At 35.0% G+C, this 21442-nt stretch overlaps 1 protein-coding gene across 5 annotated transcripts in view; it reads right to left on the bottom strand.

Moving 5' to 3' along the window:
* LOC138691759 (zinc finger protein 493-like) overlaps positions 1-14501 on the bottom strand; it is a 114186-nt gene extending 99685 nt beyond the window's left edge. For 4 of the 5 annotated variants that reach the window (XM_069814106.1, XM_069814110.1, XM_069814108.1 and 1 more), the window contains exons 1-2: positions 14418-14501; positions 11231-11368 (exon numbers count right to left, since the gene is read on the bottom strand). In XM_069814106.1, coding sequence (XP_069670207.1) covers positions 11231-11368; positions 14418-14498 — 219 coding nt within the window. In that variant the 5' untranslated portion in view covers positions 14499-14501. Of the gene's footprint in view, positions 1-2704; positions 2788-5233; positions 5354-11230; positions 11369-14417 lie in introns of all 5 variants that reach the window. The other variant, XM_069814105.1, reaches the window with a different exon arrangement.
* Between the last annotated feature and the right edge of the window lie 6941 nt (positions 14502-21442).

Here is a 21442-nt window from a genome sequence, read left to right as displayed (position 1 = left end):
TATTTGTCAGAAGTATTATGTATAGAGTGTATCAAAATTAATAGTGAAAACTGAAAAAGTTGAAAGTGAATGATAGCAGAAACAAAAATTTTCCTGTAAACATGCATCCTCAAATAAGCCATTTGCGAGATAATTGCGAATACTGATTACAAGCCGCCACTGACTTCACTCGTTGTAAACATCATATGCTTTACTCGTTCCGCACAAGAAGCAGTTGGCGATGTGTTCTTGTTTACAAAACTGAACATTGCCGAGATGTGGAACACCTCCTTTAACAGGCAAGACTGTACAGTAAACTGTAGCATGTTACGTCCTCAAGTAGTATTGTATTCCTTGTTGATTGTTTTTTATTTCAGTAGATTATTTTACGACGCTTTATCAACATCTTAGGTTATTTAGCGTCTGAATGAGATGAACGTGATAATGCCGGTGAAATGAGTCCGGGGTCCATCTCCGAAAGTTACCCAGCATTTGCTAATATTGGGTTGAGGGAAAACCCCGGACAAAACCTCAAACAGGTAACTTCCTCCGACCGGGAATCGAACCCGGGCCACCTGGTTTCGCGGCCAACCGCGCTAACCATTACTCCACAGGTGTGCACTATTTCTTGTTAAGATAAGCTTGACTGATTTATGAGCCAAATGAGATGGGGAATTAAACGAAAAGTCTATGTTTCAAATAAATTTGTACTAATTCGGACGATATTTCATAATCACAATAAATGCAAAACAGTTGATAAGTTCCACCTGCTGTAGCCACTGAATCATACAGTGGGGCCAGAATGTCCCGTTACCCCTTATGTCAATTTACTTCAGTTTGTTTCAGATCGTATGAACGAAACAATGGCTGATATGACTAATTATACCACTGATGCTGTGACACGTACTTTCACTCAAGTTACGCCAGCAATGCTCCGAAAAATGTCGCACAGAACTTGACGGCGTATTATCCTTTGTCATGAGAAAGATGGTGCACACAATGAGCCTACTGATATATTTAATGTCACTATACCACAGAAAATATCTTAAATTCATTGTAAGTTCTAAATAAAAACTACTATAAAGACTTGCCATTCATTTTAGTTTGTTTATAATATGTGTAACGGAGCTTTGTGGCCTCACTGTATAATAACGTAAAACATAATCCGCCATGACGTGAACAAAGATGGATAAACAAACAAACAAACAAATAAATAAATAAATGAGTGAATGAATAAATAAATAATGACGTAAAAATATTGAAACTTTAAAGTAAAAATACTGAGGGATTACTTTATTCTGATCCACTTCTATGGTTTGGAGACTGCAAATGGAAAATGAGAGTAAACTGAAATTAATATACTTACAAATTGCTTTCAATTTTATTCTCACTGATGGATGCGTGGGTGAATGGATGGATCGAAGTAGGGATAGGCGAAATGTTGAAGACACAGACAGACAACTAACATACACACAGACAGAAAGACAGACAGAGAGCTACAAATACAGACAGACACACAGACAGACATAAAGATAATTTCAAGACAAAAATTCTTCTGGGCCGGGTATCGATTCTGGGACCTTTGCCTTAGCGCACCAACGTTCTACCGATTGAGCTACCCAGGTGGATTGTATTGTATTGTATTTATTAACATTCCATGGTATTCTTACACATTGCTTCACAGCTAGAATATGGAACAAGTCAAAAAACTTTATACTATTATAGAGTCTTAATTTATAGTCACAGTATAGATGAAATATATACAGAAGAGATTTACAATATAGTCTACTAGTACAACACATAGTTTTAGTATCAATTTCATGAAGTGTTATTGAATGTCATGAATTCACCTATAGAATAGAAGACGTGAGAAATTAGGTACTTCTTTAATTTGGCCCTAAATAATCTTATGTTTTGAGTTTCATTTTTTATATTGATAGGGAGGCTATTAAACATTTTTACTGCCATATAACGTACTCCTTTTTCTTAGCATGATAGACTTCCCGACGAAGTATGAAAGTCATTTTTTGACATGTATTTATGCTATGAACTGTTGAATTAGTTACAAAGTTTTCACGATTGCATAAGAGGAAAACTGTTAATGAAAAGAACTGACAAGCTATGGGCATTATTTGTACTTCTTTGAAATTAGTCCTACAAGATTCCCTAGATTTGGCACCTACTATTATTCTAATTACTCTTTTTTGTAATAGGAATATACTGTTACAATCCGTGGAATTTCCCCAAAATATTATTCCAAAACTCATTACCGAGTGAAATATGCAAAGTATATTGTTTTTAAGGTATTGATATTTACTATCTTTTGCATAGATCTAATAGTGAAACCTGCTTGAATTTAGTTTGGGGTAATTTCTTTAATTGACAAGACGCCAGAAACCCAACCCTGAGTGCACACAAATTGTGACTTGAATTGTGGTTTTTTCTGTTAACGTACCACAGATCGATACCTGACCCTGAAACAATTTTTCCCTTTAAATGATTCAAGTCTACTTCACAGGGTGCTATGCGTGAAAGCCAGATTCGCAGATATAAAGGTAGACAAACACATAAAGAGACATACAGACACATTTACAGGCAGACATGGCGGTTCAGAATACTAAGTCGTTCATGTTGATTTTAAGTACATATTTATACTCTTCGACGTTATAACTAAAATAAAGCAGTGAAACCAACAACGAAGTAAAGGTTCACACACTTCACTCACCCCTCAGTAAAGACTTCATCCTCTTCTGCCGTTACTTCCAGTTTGACCTCCTCCTCCACTTGATCTAACTCGTGTGTCTCCTCCTGCAAGACATTTTGTAAAACGAAGCTATAGGACAATAGCGCTTCAAGAATCAATGCACTGCAATTTATATGCTGTAGACTTGATTTTATATCCTACTTAATTCAGCAAAAAAGTTCAAACACTGTCGGTAAAAAATTCAAACTATACTATACTGCACTGATTATTAAATCAGAGTGAACACTGGTCAAAATTATCAGCGGTAATTAAAAATTCAAAATGTGAATGATTTAGTGAACGTTCAGCATCACAGTCTCTACCAGAAAAACTGGGTGGGGAAAATTCACAAAGGACAGCAGGATGAAGAAATAGATAGCATCAGAGCAACAATCGTACTCCCTGGGGATTGTTTCTCAAACCTTATGGACTAGTAATACTAGTCTGTACAGTAGTAATATTAGTTTATTTTACAAGTCTGTGTTTCTAGAAACTACAATGGTAAAGTAGTAGTTACCAGTTCACAGACTAGTAATATTGGTCGATTTCACCAGTTCTGTTTCTCAAAACGCTAATCTAGTTGATTATACTAGTATTCAACAGGAATATTCCTACAAGACTCTAAAGACTGGTGATTCCTATATTATCAGTTACCAAATAAAGTGAAACTGGAAAAGATTGAGAAGCATAGGGGAGAGAGATAGTGTACAAGCAGACGTGTGGAATAAAATATAAGTAGGCTATTTATAGGAAGTGAGAATAGTGACAATGGATTAAGTGTAAGCAGAATAGTGAGAAAGTGAAAGTGAGCGCAAATAGGAATAAGAGAAAATAGTGAGAAAGGGTTAAGAGAAGTGAACAAGTGACAGCATAAAATTAGTACTAACATTTGAACGTTGGAACAGTAAATGAATATGAGAAAAAGATAGGAGAAAAGGTCAAAGAACAAATAGGACAAATAATTAAATGTATGGGTGCTCAGCAATATGATAATTTATAGAGATAAATTGAAATTGAGATTTTAGTGAATAGTAGTTAGGGGATAAAGGGGGTGTGAAAGTAGTACAGAATATTAGATATATTAGGATTAAGGAACAAATAGAAAATAGCAAATGAAATATAGGCGAAATACTGAAGGAGAGTTTGACCAAATAACAAAAAAGGTACATAGTGTAATTGGGAGTATTGGTGTAGATGTGTACTGCAAATAATGTGTTATCGTAATAATATGTTAATGGTGGCACCGGATACAGAAATGTAAGGTACACCATTACATGTAAAGAAGTACTGTGACGAATTATATCATATCATATTATCAGTTACCAGTGACAACCTTTCTCAGATAACAAAACAAAATATTGTGGTTATGTGGTTTCGTGATTCTGATTGAAGTGATGAAGTTGTTATGAGAAGAGCTAAAACTATATAGAGAAAGAACAAATATTATTCCTTTAAAGGAGCACTTTTTAAATATAATGAAAAGTTTTGGTACCGGTAAAGTGCTGAAAAGCTTGAAGAGTTGTTAAATATAGTGGGACCTACCATAACGAGGCAAACAAATAGAAGTCATACATTATCAGCAAAGCTGAAAATACAAATTGCTCTACAGATCGGGATGTTGATTATTTTCCAATGCCATCAGGTCTTTGTGTCCTAGACCAGCAAAACTTGCAGAATTCTTTACTAATAATCTAATACCAATTCATCAACTGCAGTAATTTTTGCTGACTCTCCTCCTCCACTGCCAGTTCTTCTGACATTGTTAGCTTTAGCCTACAAATTAAATATAAAACGACAATAATAATTATGAATACATCAAATTTAAAACTAAAAAAAAAAAAAAAAAAAAAAAATTGCTAATTTTTCATCAAGTCATAAGTGACATTCATGTCGAAAGTAGACCCACTACCTACATAATATGTACTGTGAATTTGAATTGGTACTTATCGAAGTTGCTTTCTTAATGCTGGGCCAGTAAGTGTCCCTAACGTATGCATAATCTTTGTTCTGAGGCATCCATTCCCTAGCCTCACACATTACAAAATTTCTTGTCATTTCGTTTACTTCATCATATTTTGTTAATATGCTTTAAAAAGCACCGAATAGTATATCCTTTGATTTATTAATCATATTGAGTATAGTTAATTTGCTTCTAATTGATGGAATTTCAACCGAAAAGAGAAATCAAAACCAAAACAAACAACTTGGCTTTCTAACCTCAAATCACAATATCTATCAATGACTATAAACAAAATAACTCAATCAGCTGACTAGTGAAACAGATCATGTGACTAGTGAAAAATTGTCACAAGTTACTAGACTGGTAAAATAGTATGAGAAACAGAATCTATTAGAGCTGGTGAAATATACTCTGGTAACTAGTAACTGGTGAACTACTAAACTACTATTTTTAAGAAACAGGCCCCAGGTCATCTGAGTGTAGCAGCCACATCAGCCAGAATGTAACACAGTGTGAACTACCGACCAACACACTTCTTAAACAGCACTCACCTCAGCTTCACTCTTCATGACTGGAGAGTCAATTGGCACAGGAGTATCATCAAATGTTACGTCTGATTTCAGATCATATATCTTTATTCCAGTCATGTGTGAATCTAATACATTTTCTTCCTGCAACATAGAATTCATAATAATTATTTAATAAATCATAATTATGTAGCTGTTCACGAAACACCTGTGACTATTTTAATGTCTCCCCAAGCTATTATTAAATTCTGTCACGATATGTTTGGATCCTTAATATTGTAATCTCACAGAATGAAAATTCAATGATACGGTCCGTCACTACACCCGTGTTTAATTGAGGAAACTTTGAAAAACGAATAAATTGAGGAAAAAGAAAACCCAAAATTACAATATCTCCCTTTATTATAATTTTCTCTTAAATGAAATTAGCAGCAAACTTTCAACAATAAGTAACAAGAATATCCCCTTTTATTATAATCCTTCTTTCAAATAGAATTAACAGCAAACTTCCAACAATAAGTAACAAGAATATCTCTTAGTATTATAATCTTTCTCTTAAATAGAATAAACAGCAATTTCCAACAATAAGTAACAAGAATATCTCCCAGTTTTATAATCTTTCTCTTAAATAGAATCCAACAGCAAACTTGCAAAAATAAATAACAAGATTATCTTATTCAGCAACAACTCCTTTTACATATCTTTTAAAATCTCTCGACCTACAACATAGCCCATCTCATAATCGCAATCTCCAAGTTATCGGTGTATACTCATAACATACCAGAGGTCAAGTTTAGGTCGGTTGATCTCTCTAACTCAGTTGATTCTACCCTCTTAACGACTCACATCTGGCCAACTCTCCAACTGGCGCCGCGTTCCGACTGTCCTTCCCACGACCATCCCCCTTCTCTCGAGCATTCAAGTAGGAGGTCGAAGGGGATCGAAGCAAGCGCACCGAAACAGTTAAAGTTTGATACACTGGAAACCGTTTTATAAAGATACATGTAAAGAAAAGATAGCCGAATTCTCATTCTGTCGGATTACAATATTAAAGATCCAAACATACCGTGACAATTCTGATGTCAATGAATGCATGTAAACACACTCCTGAGTCAGTAGTCATATAATTTGTATGAAAGGCCTCGTCTAGAATGATTTTATTGTTCATAATCTTGTGCATTGGTTTATAGAAGGTGTTGGCGGGGAAGAGAGGAATAATACTTTGTCCCCAAGTAACAGACAGTGTAAGGATGCTACCGCAGAATGGAGGAGGATGGAAAAGGAACTATGAAGTAGTCTTTGTGACTTGTGATATTAATGCGTAGTTACGAACAACTGGTCCCAAGAAATAGACATCAAATATATAGAGTTTGGCTAATAAACTAATATGAAAAAATTTAAAATAACAACTAAGTGTAGCCTAGTTCCTGAACTACTGCAAACATTATAAATTTATTTTAAAGTTTCTCAAACATATGATTTATCTTTTTTTTTCTTTGCAAATTATTATTTGCTAATAGATCTTACAGAAGAAAATTTATGAACGCCTTCGCCTATATGGCATCATCAGATATTCAAAATGTTACAACGAAATCTAAATGTAAGACAATTTTTTATTTTTTTTTTATTTTTGTAGTTTATTTTACGACGCTTTATCAACATCTTAGGTTATTTAGCGTCTGAATGAGATGAAGTTTATAATGCTGGGGAAATCAGTCCGGGGTCCAACAGCGAAAGTTACCCAGCTTTTGCTCATATTGGATTGAGGGAAAACCCGGAAAAAACCTCAACCAGGTAACTTGCCTGCACCGGAAATCGAACCCGGGCCACCTGGTTTCGCGGCTAGACGCGCTGACCATTACTCCACAGATGTGGTCACGTAAGTCAATAAGGTATTCACAGTAATAAGCATAACATTGACTTCAATAATTGATCATGAGTTATATGTAATAAAATTTTATACTGGTGTGACAAATGCTCAATTTGACTGATTTGTGTAGTTTCGCCAACTTGTCGGAAAGTAAAAAATATAAAATATGAATGTCAATTACGTACAACTCATTACATTTTGCTGAATGTCACTATTATATATATATATATATAATAGTGACATATATATGTAAATTTAAAAAATTGATTAAATGTAAAATATTTGAAATATTTGTACTTAATATCTGTGTGAGACAGATTCTACGTGATATTATGCAAAATATTACTGATGTTACGATTAAAATGTAGTAATGGCGTATGTCTTATATGAAACACATTTGTTGAAAATCTTCTATAATTATACGATTGTTCACCAGGTTCTTGACTTCTGTAACATATATGTATTTGAATAAATTTAATGATTAAATCAAGATATGTTAATGTAATTGACAATCTTTCGTATCATACTGTCATAATTCTTGAACAAAATGTGATTGAATATGATTTCATTTACATATATGAATGTTTCAATTGAATTAAATAAATTGAATTAGAAACTCATGTATTATATACATGTGGAATGGGTGAGGCATTCATTCATGTTAATTATTTTTAAGGTATACAAAGTTTGATGATCCTTTTGGATTTGTAGTCACTGGAATATACATATTGAAGGCGTAATTGAACTAAAATTGAATGTTGAAGAATATTATGAATATAAAAGAATTAAAGTGAAAATACATTGTAATTCCATGTATTATGGGTCCCTATCACCATGGCATGGCGCGTCCTCAGGTTGCGGATAGAGGAGACGGCCTCCAGATATGGAGGGTGGCTGTGAATATATTGAATAAGCAGTCGTGGACAGCCGATAAGGGGTGGTCCTCCAGCTTGCGGGTTGGGCGAAGGGCTAACAACCCATCACCGTAAAAAACAGCTTGTTACGAATCCCTACAATAAACCTCGGAATAGGATTGATTCTCTGGCACGACCACAGCAAAGGAATAAGGTTTTGAGATTTGGCACTTGGAACGTAACTAGTCTTTATAGAACAGGAGGGGTGACATTAGTAGCTAAAGAACTAGCTAGATATAGAATAGACTTCGTGGGAGTACAAGAGGTTAGGTTTGATGGGAATGGCATATCACAAATAGGAGATTACTTGTTGTATAATGGGGAAGGAAACAATAATCACTTATTAGGAACAGGATTCTTTGTTCATGAAAGAATAAAATCAGCAGTAAAAAAGGTCGAATTTATCAGTGAGAGGTAATCATATTTAGTACTTAAGGGTAGATGGTGAGACATCATAGTTTTAAATGCTCACGCCCCTACAGAAGAGAAAGACGACTATATAAAGGATAGCTTCTATGAGGAATTGGAACATACTTTTGATCAGTTACCTAGATATCACATGAACATTTTATTGGGGGATTTCAATACTAAAGTAGAACGGGAAGATATTTTTAGACCAACTATTGGAAAAGAGAGCCTACACATAACTAGTAGTGACAATGGAGTTAGATTAGTCAACTTTACCACATCGAAAAATTTAATTGTCAAAAGTACAACATTCCCCCATAAGGATATACATAAATATACTTGGACTTCTCCAGGTGGATTGACACACAACCAAATAGATCACATCTTGATAGATAAACGGAGACACACTAGTATAGTAGGCATTCGAACTTTCAAGGGTGCAGACTGTAATTCTGACCATTATTTGGTAATTGGAGAATTAAGAGAAAGACTATCAGTAGCCAAGAGAGTAGAGCAACAAGTTAATACTACTAAATTAAATATTTTCAAATTAAAGGACGAGGAAAATAAGCAAAATTATCAGGTCGAAATTTCGAATAGGTTTGCCACTTTAAAAAGTACCGACGAAGTTGAGAAAGAATTAGATGTTAACAGCGTGTGGGAAAATATCAGAGATAGTATCAAAATTGCAGCTGAGCAGAGCATAGGTTATAATGAAACTAAGAAAAAGAAACTGTGGTTTGATGAAGATTGTTGCATGGTAGTAGAAAGAAGGAAACAGGCAAAATTGAAATTCTTACAGGATCCAGTTGAGGAGAAGAGAGATAATTATTTCAATGTAAGACGGGAAGCAAGTCGTACACTTAGGAATAAAAAGAGAAATTACTTGAAGGAAAAACTGAATGAGGTAGAAACAAATAGTAAGAATAATAACATTAGAGATTTATATAAGGGTATAAAGGAATTTAAGAACGGATATCAGCCAAGGGTAAATGTGATCAAGGATGAGAATGGTGACTTCCTTGCAGACTCTCCATCAATCCTAAACAGATGGAAAAACTATTTTGCGCAACTATTAAATGTACATAGGCCAAATAGAAATGATCGGGACGATATTGAAATACAAACTGCTGAGCCATTTATACCTGCACCCACGCTTTCAGAAGTCAAAATTGCGATATAAAAACTGAAAAAGTACAAGTCTCCAGGTATCGATCAAATTCTAGCAGAATTAATACAAGAGGGTGGAAGTGCATTATATAGCGAAATTTATAAACTCGTACTTGCTATTTGGGAAAAGGAAATTGTACCAGAACAATGGAAGGAGTCCATAATTGTACCTATTTTTAAGAAGGGGGACAAAACCAACTGTGGTAACTTTCAAGGAATATCACTTTTGTTGACGTCGTACAAAATGTTGTCAAATATTCTTTTGAGAAGATTAACTCCGTGCGTAGTTAAAATTATTGGGGATCATCAGTGTGGTTTAGGCATAACAGATCGACTATTGATCAGATTTTTTGTATTCGACATATAATGGAGAAAAAATGGGAGTATAAGGATACAGTACATCAGTTATTCATAAATTTCAGAAAGGCATTTGACTCGGTTAAGAGGGAAGTATTATCTGATATTCTTATTGTATTTGGTATTCCCAAGAAACTAGTTCGATTAATTAAAATGTGTCTCAATGAAACATACAGCAGAGTCCGTATAGGTCAGTTTCTATCTGATGCTTTTCCAATACACTGCGGGCTAAAGCAGGGAGATGCACTATCACCTTTACTCTTTAACTTCGCTTTAGAATATGCCATTAGGAAAGTTCAGGATAACAGGCAGTGTTTGGAATTGCATGGGTTACATCAGCTTCTTGTCTATGCGGATGACGTGAATATGTTAGGAGAAAATCCATAAACGATTAGGGAAAACACGGAAATTTTACTTGAAGCAAGTAAAGCGATCGGTTTGGAAGTAAATCCCGGAAAGGCGAAGTATATGATTATATCTCGTGACCAGAATTTTGTACGAAATGGAAATATAAAAATTGGAGATTTATCAATCGAAGGGGTGGAAAAATTCAAATATTTTGGAGCAACAGTAACAAATATAAATGACACTCGGGAGGAAATTAAACACAGAATAAATATGGGAAATGCGTGTTATTATTCGCTTGAGAAGCTTTTATCATCTAGTCTGCTCTCAAAAAATCATAAAGTTAGAATTTATAAAAGAGTTATATTACTGGTTGTGAAACTTGGACTCTCACTCTGAGAGAGGAACATAGGTTAAGGGTTTTTGAGAATAAGGCGCTTAGGAAAATATTTGGGGCTAAGAGGGATGAAATTACAGGAGAATGGAGAAAGTTACACAACGCAGAACTGCACGCATTGTATTCTTCACCTCACATAATTAGGAACATTAAATCCAGACGTTTGCGATGAGCAGGGCATGTAGCACGTATGGGCGAATCCAGGAATGCATATAGATTGTTAGTCGGGAGACCGGAGGGAAAAAGACCTTTGGGGAGGCCGAGACGTAGATGGGAGGATAATATTAAAATGGATTTGAGGGAGGTGGGATATGATGATAGGGACTGGATTAATCTTGCACAGGATAGGGACCGATGGCGGGCTGATGTGAGGGCGGCAATGAACCTTCGGGATCCTTAAAAGCCATTTGTAAGTAAGTAAGTAAGTATACATTGTAATTAACGATTGATATAGGATGAAGAAATGTACAGCATGACAGCAAAAATCGTACCTGGTCACCATTAGCCAGTATATAACAGAGGGAGAAGTACCGACAAACTCACTTCATAAACTGACTCACCTCAACTTCACTTTTCATGACGGGAAAGTCAATTAGCACAGGAGTTTTATCAAATGCCATCTTTGATATGAGATCGTAGCTGTGACTCTTATATTCCGCCTTTATTTCAGTGAAGTGCTGATCTAATACATCTCCTTCCTGTAACACACAAAACATAATAATTATTAAATATATTATATATAACTGTTCACAAAAAATCAGAGACCATTTCTAGAGTCTCACAACTCTATTATTAGATCCTGATGTCAACGAACGCACGTGAACACACTTCAGAGTCAATAGTGAAATATAAGTTGTACAAAAAGCCTTGTAATGCAGCATGTAAGCAAATGGCTCTGTAATATCATTTTGTTTTGTTCAAATATATGTTTACTTCTTTTTATATTTCCACATAGAAGTATATTTCACTTCAGAATGACTTAATTTATAACAACAAAAAAGTCTGCTGGGAAATGTAAATTATGCTTTGAAATTAGTTATTGTGTTAGATGTTTCTCCTGAGAGTAATGAGTGACAGATCAGTAGTAGAGTTGTTCTGTTTAATATAGATTCAAGCAGCAAACAACTTTACTATGATCTCTAACATCTCTTTGTATATTATTACAGCGAGACATGGATGCTATTTAATCTGTAACTCAAAGCTATGACCAAGGTAAGAACTAAATGAGTGCAATGTTTTAAGCAGGAACTAAACAACCTATTCTTCCAGTTAAAGAATTGAAACTGGCATGGCTCACTAGCCGATGAGTCTTCATTGGGGAAGATAATTTGTCATGAAACTTTAACCACTGTGCGATATCTTAGTCCACCAAATTAAATCTATGCTTCAGTGGCTGGCCATGATAATATCTTTGAAAAATATTGGAGTGCAAGAGGTCAAATGACTTTATTGTCAAACGCCTGGCATTAGAAAACAACAACAACACTCCACCAATTTCGAGATTAACAAAAACAATAGAGGTAATATATCTCAAGGCACGTGCCCATTATGTGGACATATAGAAGATGACATTCATATTGTTTTTGAATGTCAATATACAAAAGAAATAAGGATGAAATTTATAAAAGAAAAGCTCTTACAAATGAATAAAGAAATAACTATAAGAAAATTTATGAACAATAATAACATAAAGTTACAAATGCAAATAGGTCTACATCTTTTGTTGGCCAAAAAAATTAGAATGGAAAGTAAAAATGAAATAGCTAGAATTGAATGAGAAAAAATTGGATAAGAAAAAAGGTGTAGTTTTTAATAGTATTATCAATAAATAAAATAAAACTTATATATGAAAAAGTTTTAAATGTACGAGAATAATGGAAGATTTATATATGATAGCTGCACATTACAGATTGAAATGTCAAGTACATCTTACGCAAATCAACTAAGACTAATTGTAACAACATAATAAAATGAGTTGAATCTTGCACAAAACTAGTCGCGAATGCAAGATAAAACATCTTATATTAAATAGTTAAGGTTAGAAATTATATTAAAAAATAGTATATCTATATGTAAATTATAAAGTATGTAACATAAGGTGTCAATGATTATAAGAATGTATACTCTGTTTTTTTGGTCTATGAACTATAATAAATATATCATGTCATATCTTAATCCACCAAGCATTCTGATGAATATGAGCAGTTACTACAGCTGGCGAAATCTGGTTCTGTCGACCAGCTGTAACAGTTATAATATCGTAATACAAGAATGTAACTTATGACGTGTTGGTGAGCAGTACTAGCTACTGTTGACTTGAATTTTGTTAGTGTAGGCCTACTTCAGTCTGCTAACTATAAATTGAAACATGTAGCTTATAGTTCTTGTGTTAAAGTTTATAGTGTTATAGCCTAAGTCTAGTAGTAGCAGTAGCAGTAGCAGTAGCAGTAGCAGTAGCAGCAGCAGCAGGAGCAGCAGCAGTAGCAGTAGTAGTAGTAGTAGCAATAGGAGTAGTAGTAGTAGTAGCAGCAGCAAGACCAGCAGCAGGAGCCGTAGCAGTAGCAGCAGCAGCAGCAGTAGTAGTAGTAGCAGTAGCAGTAGTAGCAGTAGTAGTAGTAGTAGTAGCAGTAGCAGCAGCAGCAGCAGTAGTAGTAGTAGCAGTAGCAGTAGTAGCAGTAGTAGTAGTAGTAGCAGTAGCAGTAGCAGCAGCAGCAGCAGGAGTAGCAGTAGCAGTAGCAGTAGCAGCAGCAGCAGCAGGAGCAGGAGCAGCAGCAGCAGCAGCAGCAGCAGCAGCAGCAGCAGCAGCAGCAGCAGCAGCAGCAGCAGCAGCAGCAGCAGCAGCAGCAGCAGCAGCAGCAGCAGCAGCAGTAGCAGTAGCAGTAGCAGTAGTAGTAGTAGTAGTAGTAGTAGTAGTAGTAGGAGTAGTAGTAGTAGTAGTAGTAGTGGTCTTCAATGTAATAAGCTTACCGTTAGAAAAGCGTCGAAAGAACTGTACACTGTAAAAACAGGTTTAAAGTTAATAAAAAGCCTTTATTTTATGAGTGTCGGTATTCTTCAATGTAATATTGTTAGAAAGGTGTTGAAAAATTTGTAAACTATAACAATATTTATGATGATAAATCTACACGGCCTTTTTCTTTTCCAACATCAATAAAAGTGCTCTTATTAATTTTAACACAAGCAGTAATTCTCATTATGGCTTGCGCAAAGCGTAAAACAGGTCCGCCATTATCTTTTTCCCTCTCTAAACACTCTCTTACATTAGACACCATCTTCGCGCTTAACTCTTTAACGGGGCACCTTGTCCAATATTCTTTGTTCTCCGCCTGCTTTTTCTTCCTTCCGACATTGCACTAATCACCTGTTTAGAAAATCTCGCAGAAACTACAAAACACACACTAGTCACACACTCCACCAATAACAACGAAGATAATATGTCTAATATAATTTAAAAACAATAATTATCGATACACTAAAACAATAAAACGACTAAATAATATTTTTAATTCACACAAAGCACTCGCTAACCTGCCAACTCGAAAGTCATTCTGGGAACTGTATTCACCACTACGCCGTGGTATTCACGTGCAACTTGTAAACATAGACACAGCAAAACCGTCCCGTTAATATTCGTTATGCGTCTCTCGTGATTGGTTGATTCAATTGTTGCCATGTTAACATGCTAAAGGCGCCATTTGTCAGGTCGGAAGTAGTTTTGGACAGACCATAATATCACTTTTCATTTACCTCTGATAAGGGCTTTCTTTCTGCAGCACTTATCTCCATAGGCAATGGGCTGATGTCGGGTTCCATCTTTATCACATCCATCTCAACTGGAACAGGAATTTATAGAGAGTGACACTCATCTGCAAGATGTAAGACATTAGAAGAGTCTTATTTATAGTGGTTGCAACATAGTTTGCTGAACACTCCGAACTTGTTCTGAACAAATTATCTGCTATACGCAGGAACGTAAGACATTTTAATATTAGCGGTAAGTAGCAATGAATTGGACACGCGGACTCCTCATCTACAAAATGAGATCCAATTTCCCTATAGAATCAATAGGAGGAGTGCGTTTGTATGTGAAAGCGCGCTCATATGCTTCACTGAATAAACACTACTCTTCCTCACGATGTCACCCAAATTAGTAATCAACGATGGAAAATTTAAGGATGATACTCTCAAAACAATACTTTAACTATTAAATACAATCTCATTAACTTCTCACGTGCCAGAATTTACAACCCTGTTGCTCCAAAAGTTATGGTGTGGTTTGGAATACTAGGTGATATGGTTGTGGGACCATATTTCTTTGACAGAAATGTAAACCAACACACATATAGAGACTTACTGGACAGCACTGTAATGGAGTTGCTGTATGATCTGTCACTGAACAAACGAATAAGAATGTGGTTTCAACAGATGGGGGCAAGGCACATTATGCTCTAACAGTTCGCCAGAAACTAAATGAGATATTCGGTGTGCACTTGGTTGGACCTGTCATGGCCTTCACGATCACTAGACCTCACACCTCATATATTTATATGGCGATTTGTGAAAGAGCGTTTTTTTCAGACAACCTAAATCTATATATGACTTGAAGGAAACGATCCCTCATGTTATCCAGCACATCCCACCTGCAACACTTTTAAGTATAACGAAAGAATGTCACGATCAGGAGAGGCACGGTCTTCAAGTAAATGAAGCACATTTTGAACATCTGCGGTGGTAAACACACTGTACTTACACAATTGTACTTCCAATTAGACTAATGTTTCCCTTTTGGCAACTGACTTCTGTGTCACACGGTAGTTGGTAATTACTAATTAGCAATGGACCGCTGGACATTGGTCCAAAATCCATATTTAGGAGGAGAAAAGTAGAAAAATGACATGTCAAAAATGAAATAAAAAATTTATTTTTTTATTTTTTTTCCATATAACTGAGTAACACTCAATTGATTATCTTAATCATGGAGGTGGCTGTAGAGTGAGGTAAGAAGCCAGTAACATGCCACATTTCGATCATCCAGCGTTCTTACTCAGCAAGTGCCTCGAGTCTACCGTTTTCTTTGTGCTGTAACTCTGTTGTAAATGGTCGATTCCCATCATATTTGCTATCAACATGTCAAGTGGTTCTATATATATATGTAACACTGTTTGTTTTTGATTATATTTAATATTGTTATAATATGTCAGATTAGTATGAATTGACACGAGACAAAATATAAATATAACCATTGAGTGCATATTTAGCTAAGGTAGAGAAAAAACACCATTTTTTCCGTCCCTAAATGATTTTAGTCTTCATTTCCTCGAAAATTTATCACTATTTTAAATGAAGTCTTAAAGTGCGCAGATTTGCGCAAGTAATAAATTATGCGAACTATTCTTTCCAGGTGCAGTATTGCAATTCTTCTATATTGCAGTTATTTAAATATCTGAGAACGGAAACTGCTTCCGAAGTACAATTCAGGGAATGTAAGGTGACAGGTTATTAATTATGTATCAGAATACCTTCCCGAGTGCCCAAAAGGTACAATAGTGCATAAAATGTTACATTTTCCTGTAAGATAATTTATCACTGGAGAGCAAGAGGATAAAGAATATGAGTCTTCTTTAACAAAATGCACATTGGCTTTGTGAGCTACTTATTAAATTAGATTCTCATCGTGATAGTAAAGACAATTTAGAGAAAACTTACCCCTGGAAAAAGTCGTGGCTGATCAAGACAGCTTTTCCATTACAGCACGTTCATACTTCGACCTCATGGTCGAAACAAGGACAATCCAGAGAATTAGAGATTGCATACAAGACAAATGAACTACCTGTAACTACTGCATAAAGTTGCACCAAAATCTGTTGGATAGGAGAAAAGTTACTAACTTTATCTCAATGCATCCCCATATAAGTGGCAGTTCCCCTTATGCCAACGTCATCAAAGTTTGTATACAAAACAAATGTTCCACCTGTAGCTACTGTGTAAAATTTCATAAAAGTCTGTTAGATCGGAGAAAAGTTACTAATTTTTTCTACATGCATCCCCCTATAAGTGACAGTTCCCCTTATACCAACGTAATCAGAGTTTGTATCCAAAACAAATGTACTACCTGTAACTACTGTATAAAGTTTCATCAAAATCTTTTAGGTAGGAGAAACGTTAGTAATTTTGTCTAAATGCATCCCCCTAAAAGTGGCAGTTTCTCTTATACCAATATCATCACAGCTTGTATACAAAACAAATGTACTACCTGTAACTACTGTATAAAATTTCATAAAAATCTATTAGATCGGAGAAAAGTTACTAATTTTGTCTAAATGCATCCTCCTATAAGCGGCAGTTACCCTTATACCAACGTCATCAGAGTTTGTACACAAAACAAAACTACCTGTAAATACTGTATAAAATTTCACGAAAATATTTTAGATAGGAGAAAAGTTACTAACTTGTCTAATTGCGCCTCATATAAGGGATAGTTTCCCTTATACCAACGTAAATATAAAAGATATAAATAATTGTCATGTGTGGGCCTGTATGTTTCGCCGATATGTTGACACCTATTTGCTGCTTCCACTGCTCAGCTTAATTCGGTGGTGAGTTACAGTGCAAAATCATTCTTCCCATTATTTTTCCCGTTTCAAACCAGTATAATGAAACCAATTTAAATACACAATGTTATAAATGTTATAAGCTTTTGGTGATCAGAAAGAGATATGTTAATGAAAATTAGCATAAATTAATTATAATGGCTCGAGGAAACACCAATATGCTACAAAATTTCATTAATCCAGTGATTCATAATTAAATTATTTGTAAACAAGTCACAGTTTTCATACTATACCAGTATTCTTTATGTATTAATATTACGCCATACCATAGTCTAGTATATACAGTCACGAAGTTCAATACGTAGGGAATATGCATTCATAAATAGTTGCTAACCACTAGGATCGCTACTGCCGCCTTATTACAGACAAATGCGAAATAGCACCAGCACAATCTATTGTTCCTAGTACCCTCAACAACTCAAGCTTCGTGACTGTATATACTAGACTGTGGCCATACTTAATTATTAATGCTTATGTTAATTGAATGTGTGAAGTTTAAAAAAATTGGAAAGGCATTTAAGAGTAAATTTGTTGGGACCGGGCCATGTTCCTACAGAAAAATAATTTACCGGGCCGCGGTCTCTCGAAGTTGATAATCTCTGCTATATTCAATTGTATTATCAATTAATCTTTCCCATTAGTCAACTGATTTCCGTGTCACATTGTAGTTGGTAATTATCTTGTACAAGTTACCAAAGAGTTATGCAATAATAACAGAACTGGACTGACAATCACATTGAAAAGCAAACACATATAGTAACTTATGTACGTTTAAATTCGTAATATATCTTAAAACTGATAATTGTAACCTACCTCACCAACAATATTTTTACTGCACTTGTACGAATGTCGCAAAACATACCAAAACCTCATTGCCATGGAAACAAATCAAGCACAGAGATCAATGATGCCGTGAAGGAGATGTAGTGGCCCGTGGGAACCCTTGAGAAATGTTGTCGTAGTTGTTTCACTTTATTTTCAGACTTTCTATGCAAGAGGATTGTAAATCCACCCATAATGAATTAAAATGAGAAAATCGTTCTATTCCTTAAGGCGAACTAAACAAGAATGGCTATTTCAAGTCAAAGCTTCAGACATTCTTATTTATTTAGATGACACAAATGCTTGGTTTCTTCTAAAATGTCATACCATCTTCACATTCCATACTGCTGGTAAAACAGAAATTGTATAATATCAGCATGGAATTTTAAAGGAAACATTACCTGATTTAGCATTTTCCCTGCAATTTTAAAGAATATTTATATTTTTTCTTGGATCTGAATTGACAACACTGTTTACCAGCGACAAAACTCGAAGAAGGTAATGAACTACTGGAAAAAAAAAAAAACACTTTTGTGATGAGTAGCTTGAAAATGCAGCTCTCAAGAGTTAACTAATATTTTCGATAAATTAATCTTACTTACCTTTTATTACTTTGTGCTTATCGAGGGGAAATGAAATGCCACTAACATTTAGGCTACGGTACTAGGGAAAAATTGTTGTCTAGTGTATCTGTATGAAATGAATCAGTAATATTACCACTTAAGTTAAAAGCAGTGGGCACAGAAGTACCAGGTTGCTGGGCCGAATTTTTCGAATTGGAGTACTTAAAAAATGGTACTAGTTTTAAGATTTCTCTGATTAATGCATTGTTCCAAACTGTCCTTCCTTTGATTGATTTTTCTATTGCGTACAATTTATAACTCCACGGTCACTTATTCTTTAATAATCACTAAATCACACACCAACTGACCAATCTACCAGGCTACTATCATTCCACATATGAAACTGAGAAGTAGCAAACAAACGTATCATGAATAGTGCGACAGTGAGCATAATTTTATTGCGTGATCGAGTGCCGATATGTTATACTACAAACTCTAAGTACACTGCCAATGTTAGTCTCGGCAATCGCTTTCCATTTTTTTTTTTTTTTTTTTGAAAACTGAAGTGTTAATAAAATCGCTATTTTTAGTGTAATATAAACAAATACACCGACTGTCTTAAGCATGCTACATGTTTATTGTTGCTTGCAGGAAGAGAGCGGCACCGCGCATTGGGTTTGTTCAAATGTCATATCATGGTTTTTTCGGAAAAAATTTCGTAAAAAAAATTTTGAATATGTTACTGATTTTGAAGTTTTCTTTTTCTTTACTTATGACGAAATTATAGAAAGTTTCACAAACCTTTCGGGAAAAAATGTCACCCCCTGAATTCTGTCGTCACAGAGCAACTACCTCGGTCTGCCCATGGGAAAATTGGGCCTGAATTATAAAAGTTCGAAACATTCGGTCTTTGCCATTAAACTTGATACATGCACATTTTCAGTGTTTTATTATGTTAAAGCTTATGAGAGAATCATGAACTTCTTTTTATCAACAGTAATCTCACTAGAGGTGTTGATTAATGTAGAGAAAATCAAAACTCGAGCGGGATTTAATTCACTATTACACGATTAGAAGAAAGTATATAAAGATTAGAAGTAACGAAATACTCCAATACAATAAAATATAAATTGACTTACGAAAATACAAAACTGCCTTCAAATTTGTACCATCTCAACAATACAAATAATACGCTAGTACTTGGCAGTAGTGTGTTATGGTTAGCTGTTAGCTGTTTTCTTGTTATCAGTTTTGCCAACTATAGAATCTTCATTGAACTCTGTGGACGGTTACTGGTCAAGAAGGATTTGTTGATTCAGTTTCATTTTTATTAAAAGTTTCATTCCACTTCAAGGCTTGGACGGGTGACGGATTTCTGGCAGAAATTACGATTTACATCGTCTTTTGACGTGTTTCAGCTGCTGTTATTTTTAACTCTTTAATGTTTGGGGAGCACGTAGACCAACCTAGGATATCAACTGTAGAAATGGAGGCAGATGATGTGGCTGAATTATTATTGTAACCAAGATTAGTAGGGAAGTTGCGTTAATACTTTTTATTGAGTGGGTATCATATTTATTTAATTTTGACTGATTTCCAAATGTATGACTGACTGGGATACATTTTGTGTTTGGGCAACGCTGCAAAACAGATCTGACTGCTCCAGAGATGCGCTGTCGTGTTAGCAGTGTTTCCAACGGGACGGAAATGCCGTCAAAAGTGACTGAATTTCAACTTAGCGGCCGGAAAAAAAAATGGCTTTGACGGATGATGGATTTTGTGGCGCATATTGCGATCTACATCGCCTTTTGACTTTTCAGCTGTTGTTTTTAATTGTTGAACGATTTTACTTTTTCTTTGAACAGCCCTGCCCGTGCCGTCTCATGTTAAAGAATCCCCATTTCAGATATCCTCGTAAACAAGTCAGAGGTTAAAGAATTATTATTTTAATCAAGATTGTTAAGTAAGTTGTGTTAAAATTGGCTTTTTATTTCTATATAGATATATTCAATGGGTTTTATTTACTTTTTTTTTTTATTTTAATGGATTCTGATGGATTTCCAGGTGTCAAAGTGACGAGGATACAATTATGTGTTGGTGTGTTAGCCACAAAGCACTTAAGACAGACGATAGATAAATAGCGTTCAATCTAGCACAGTGTTATATTACTGGTAACCCATACGTAATACTCTTCAGAATTTATATTGCGAAACACTTGCTTTATCATAGCTAAAATAATAGAAATATGAAAAATGAAAAATAAAATCCTAATTTAATCTATTAAATACCGTTTCTCCCACTGGAGTAGGCCAAAAAGGCCGCAACAAGTCTTTTCCACTTTTCTCTATATTTTTATCCAGTAAGTGTAGGCTGCCCGGCATGTTCTAGTCTCTTGCATCTCTTCTAAACTTCACCTCCAAGTCTTCCGAGGTCATCTCTGACGATATCTCCATGCGTTCTCTTTCGTCAGGCTATATTCTATCCAATTATATCATTTGCGCTTCCTTCGTGGGACTATTTGTTCCTTCTGTGTTCTGTGTAGGACAAAATTAAGAGAGTGCCTAATTTCCTAAAAAAGTTAACAATGTAAAGAATTTGTAAAGTGAATCAGTGAGTACCTAGGCTTAATTTCTCACGTCTTTTAATCTGTATACGTATTTTATGCATGGATATTTACTAGCATTAAGTATCAATACTAACCCCGTGTGTTGTTCTAGTATACTGGAAAACACTTCCGTATATATTTCAACTAGATTGTGATTAAGAATTAACACTT

The sequence above is a fragment of the Periplaneta americana genome, chromosome 16, assembly GCF_040183065.1.
Source record: "Periplaneta americana isolate PAMFEO1 chromosome 16, P.americana_PAMFEO1_priV1, whole genome shotgun sequence".
In the NCBI taxonomy this organism is placed as follows: Eukaryota; Metazoa; Arthropoda; class Insecta; order Blattodea; family Blattidae; genus Periplaneta; species Periplaneta americana.
The sequence above is the reverse complement of the archived record's forward strand: the minus strand, read 5'-3'. Positions and strand labels throughout refer to the sequence as shown.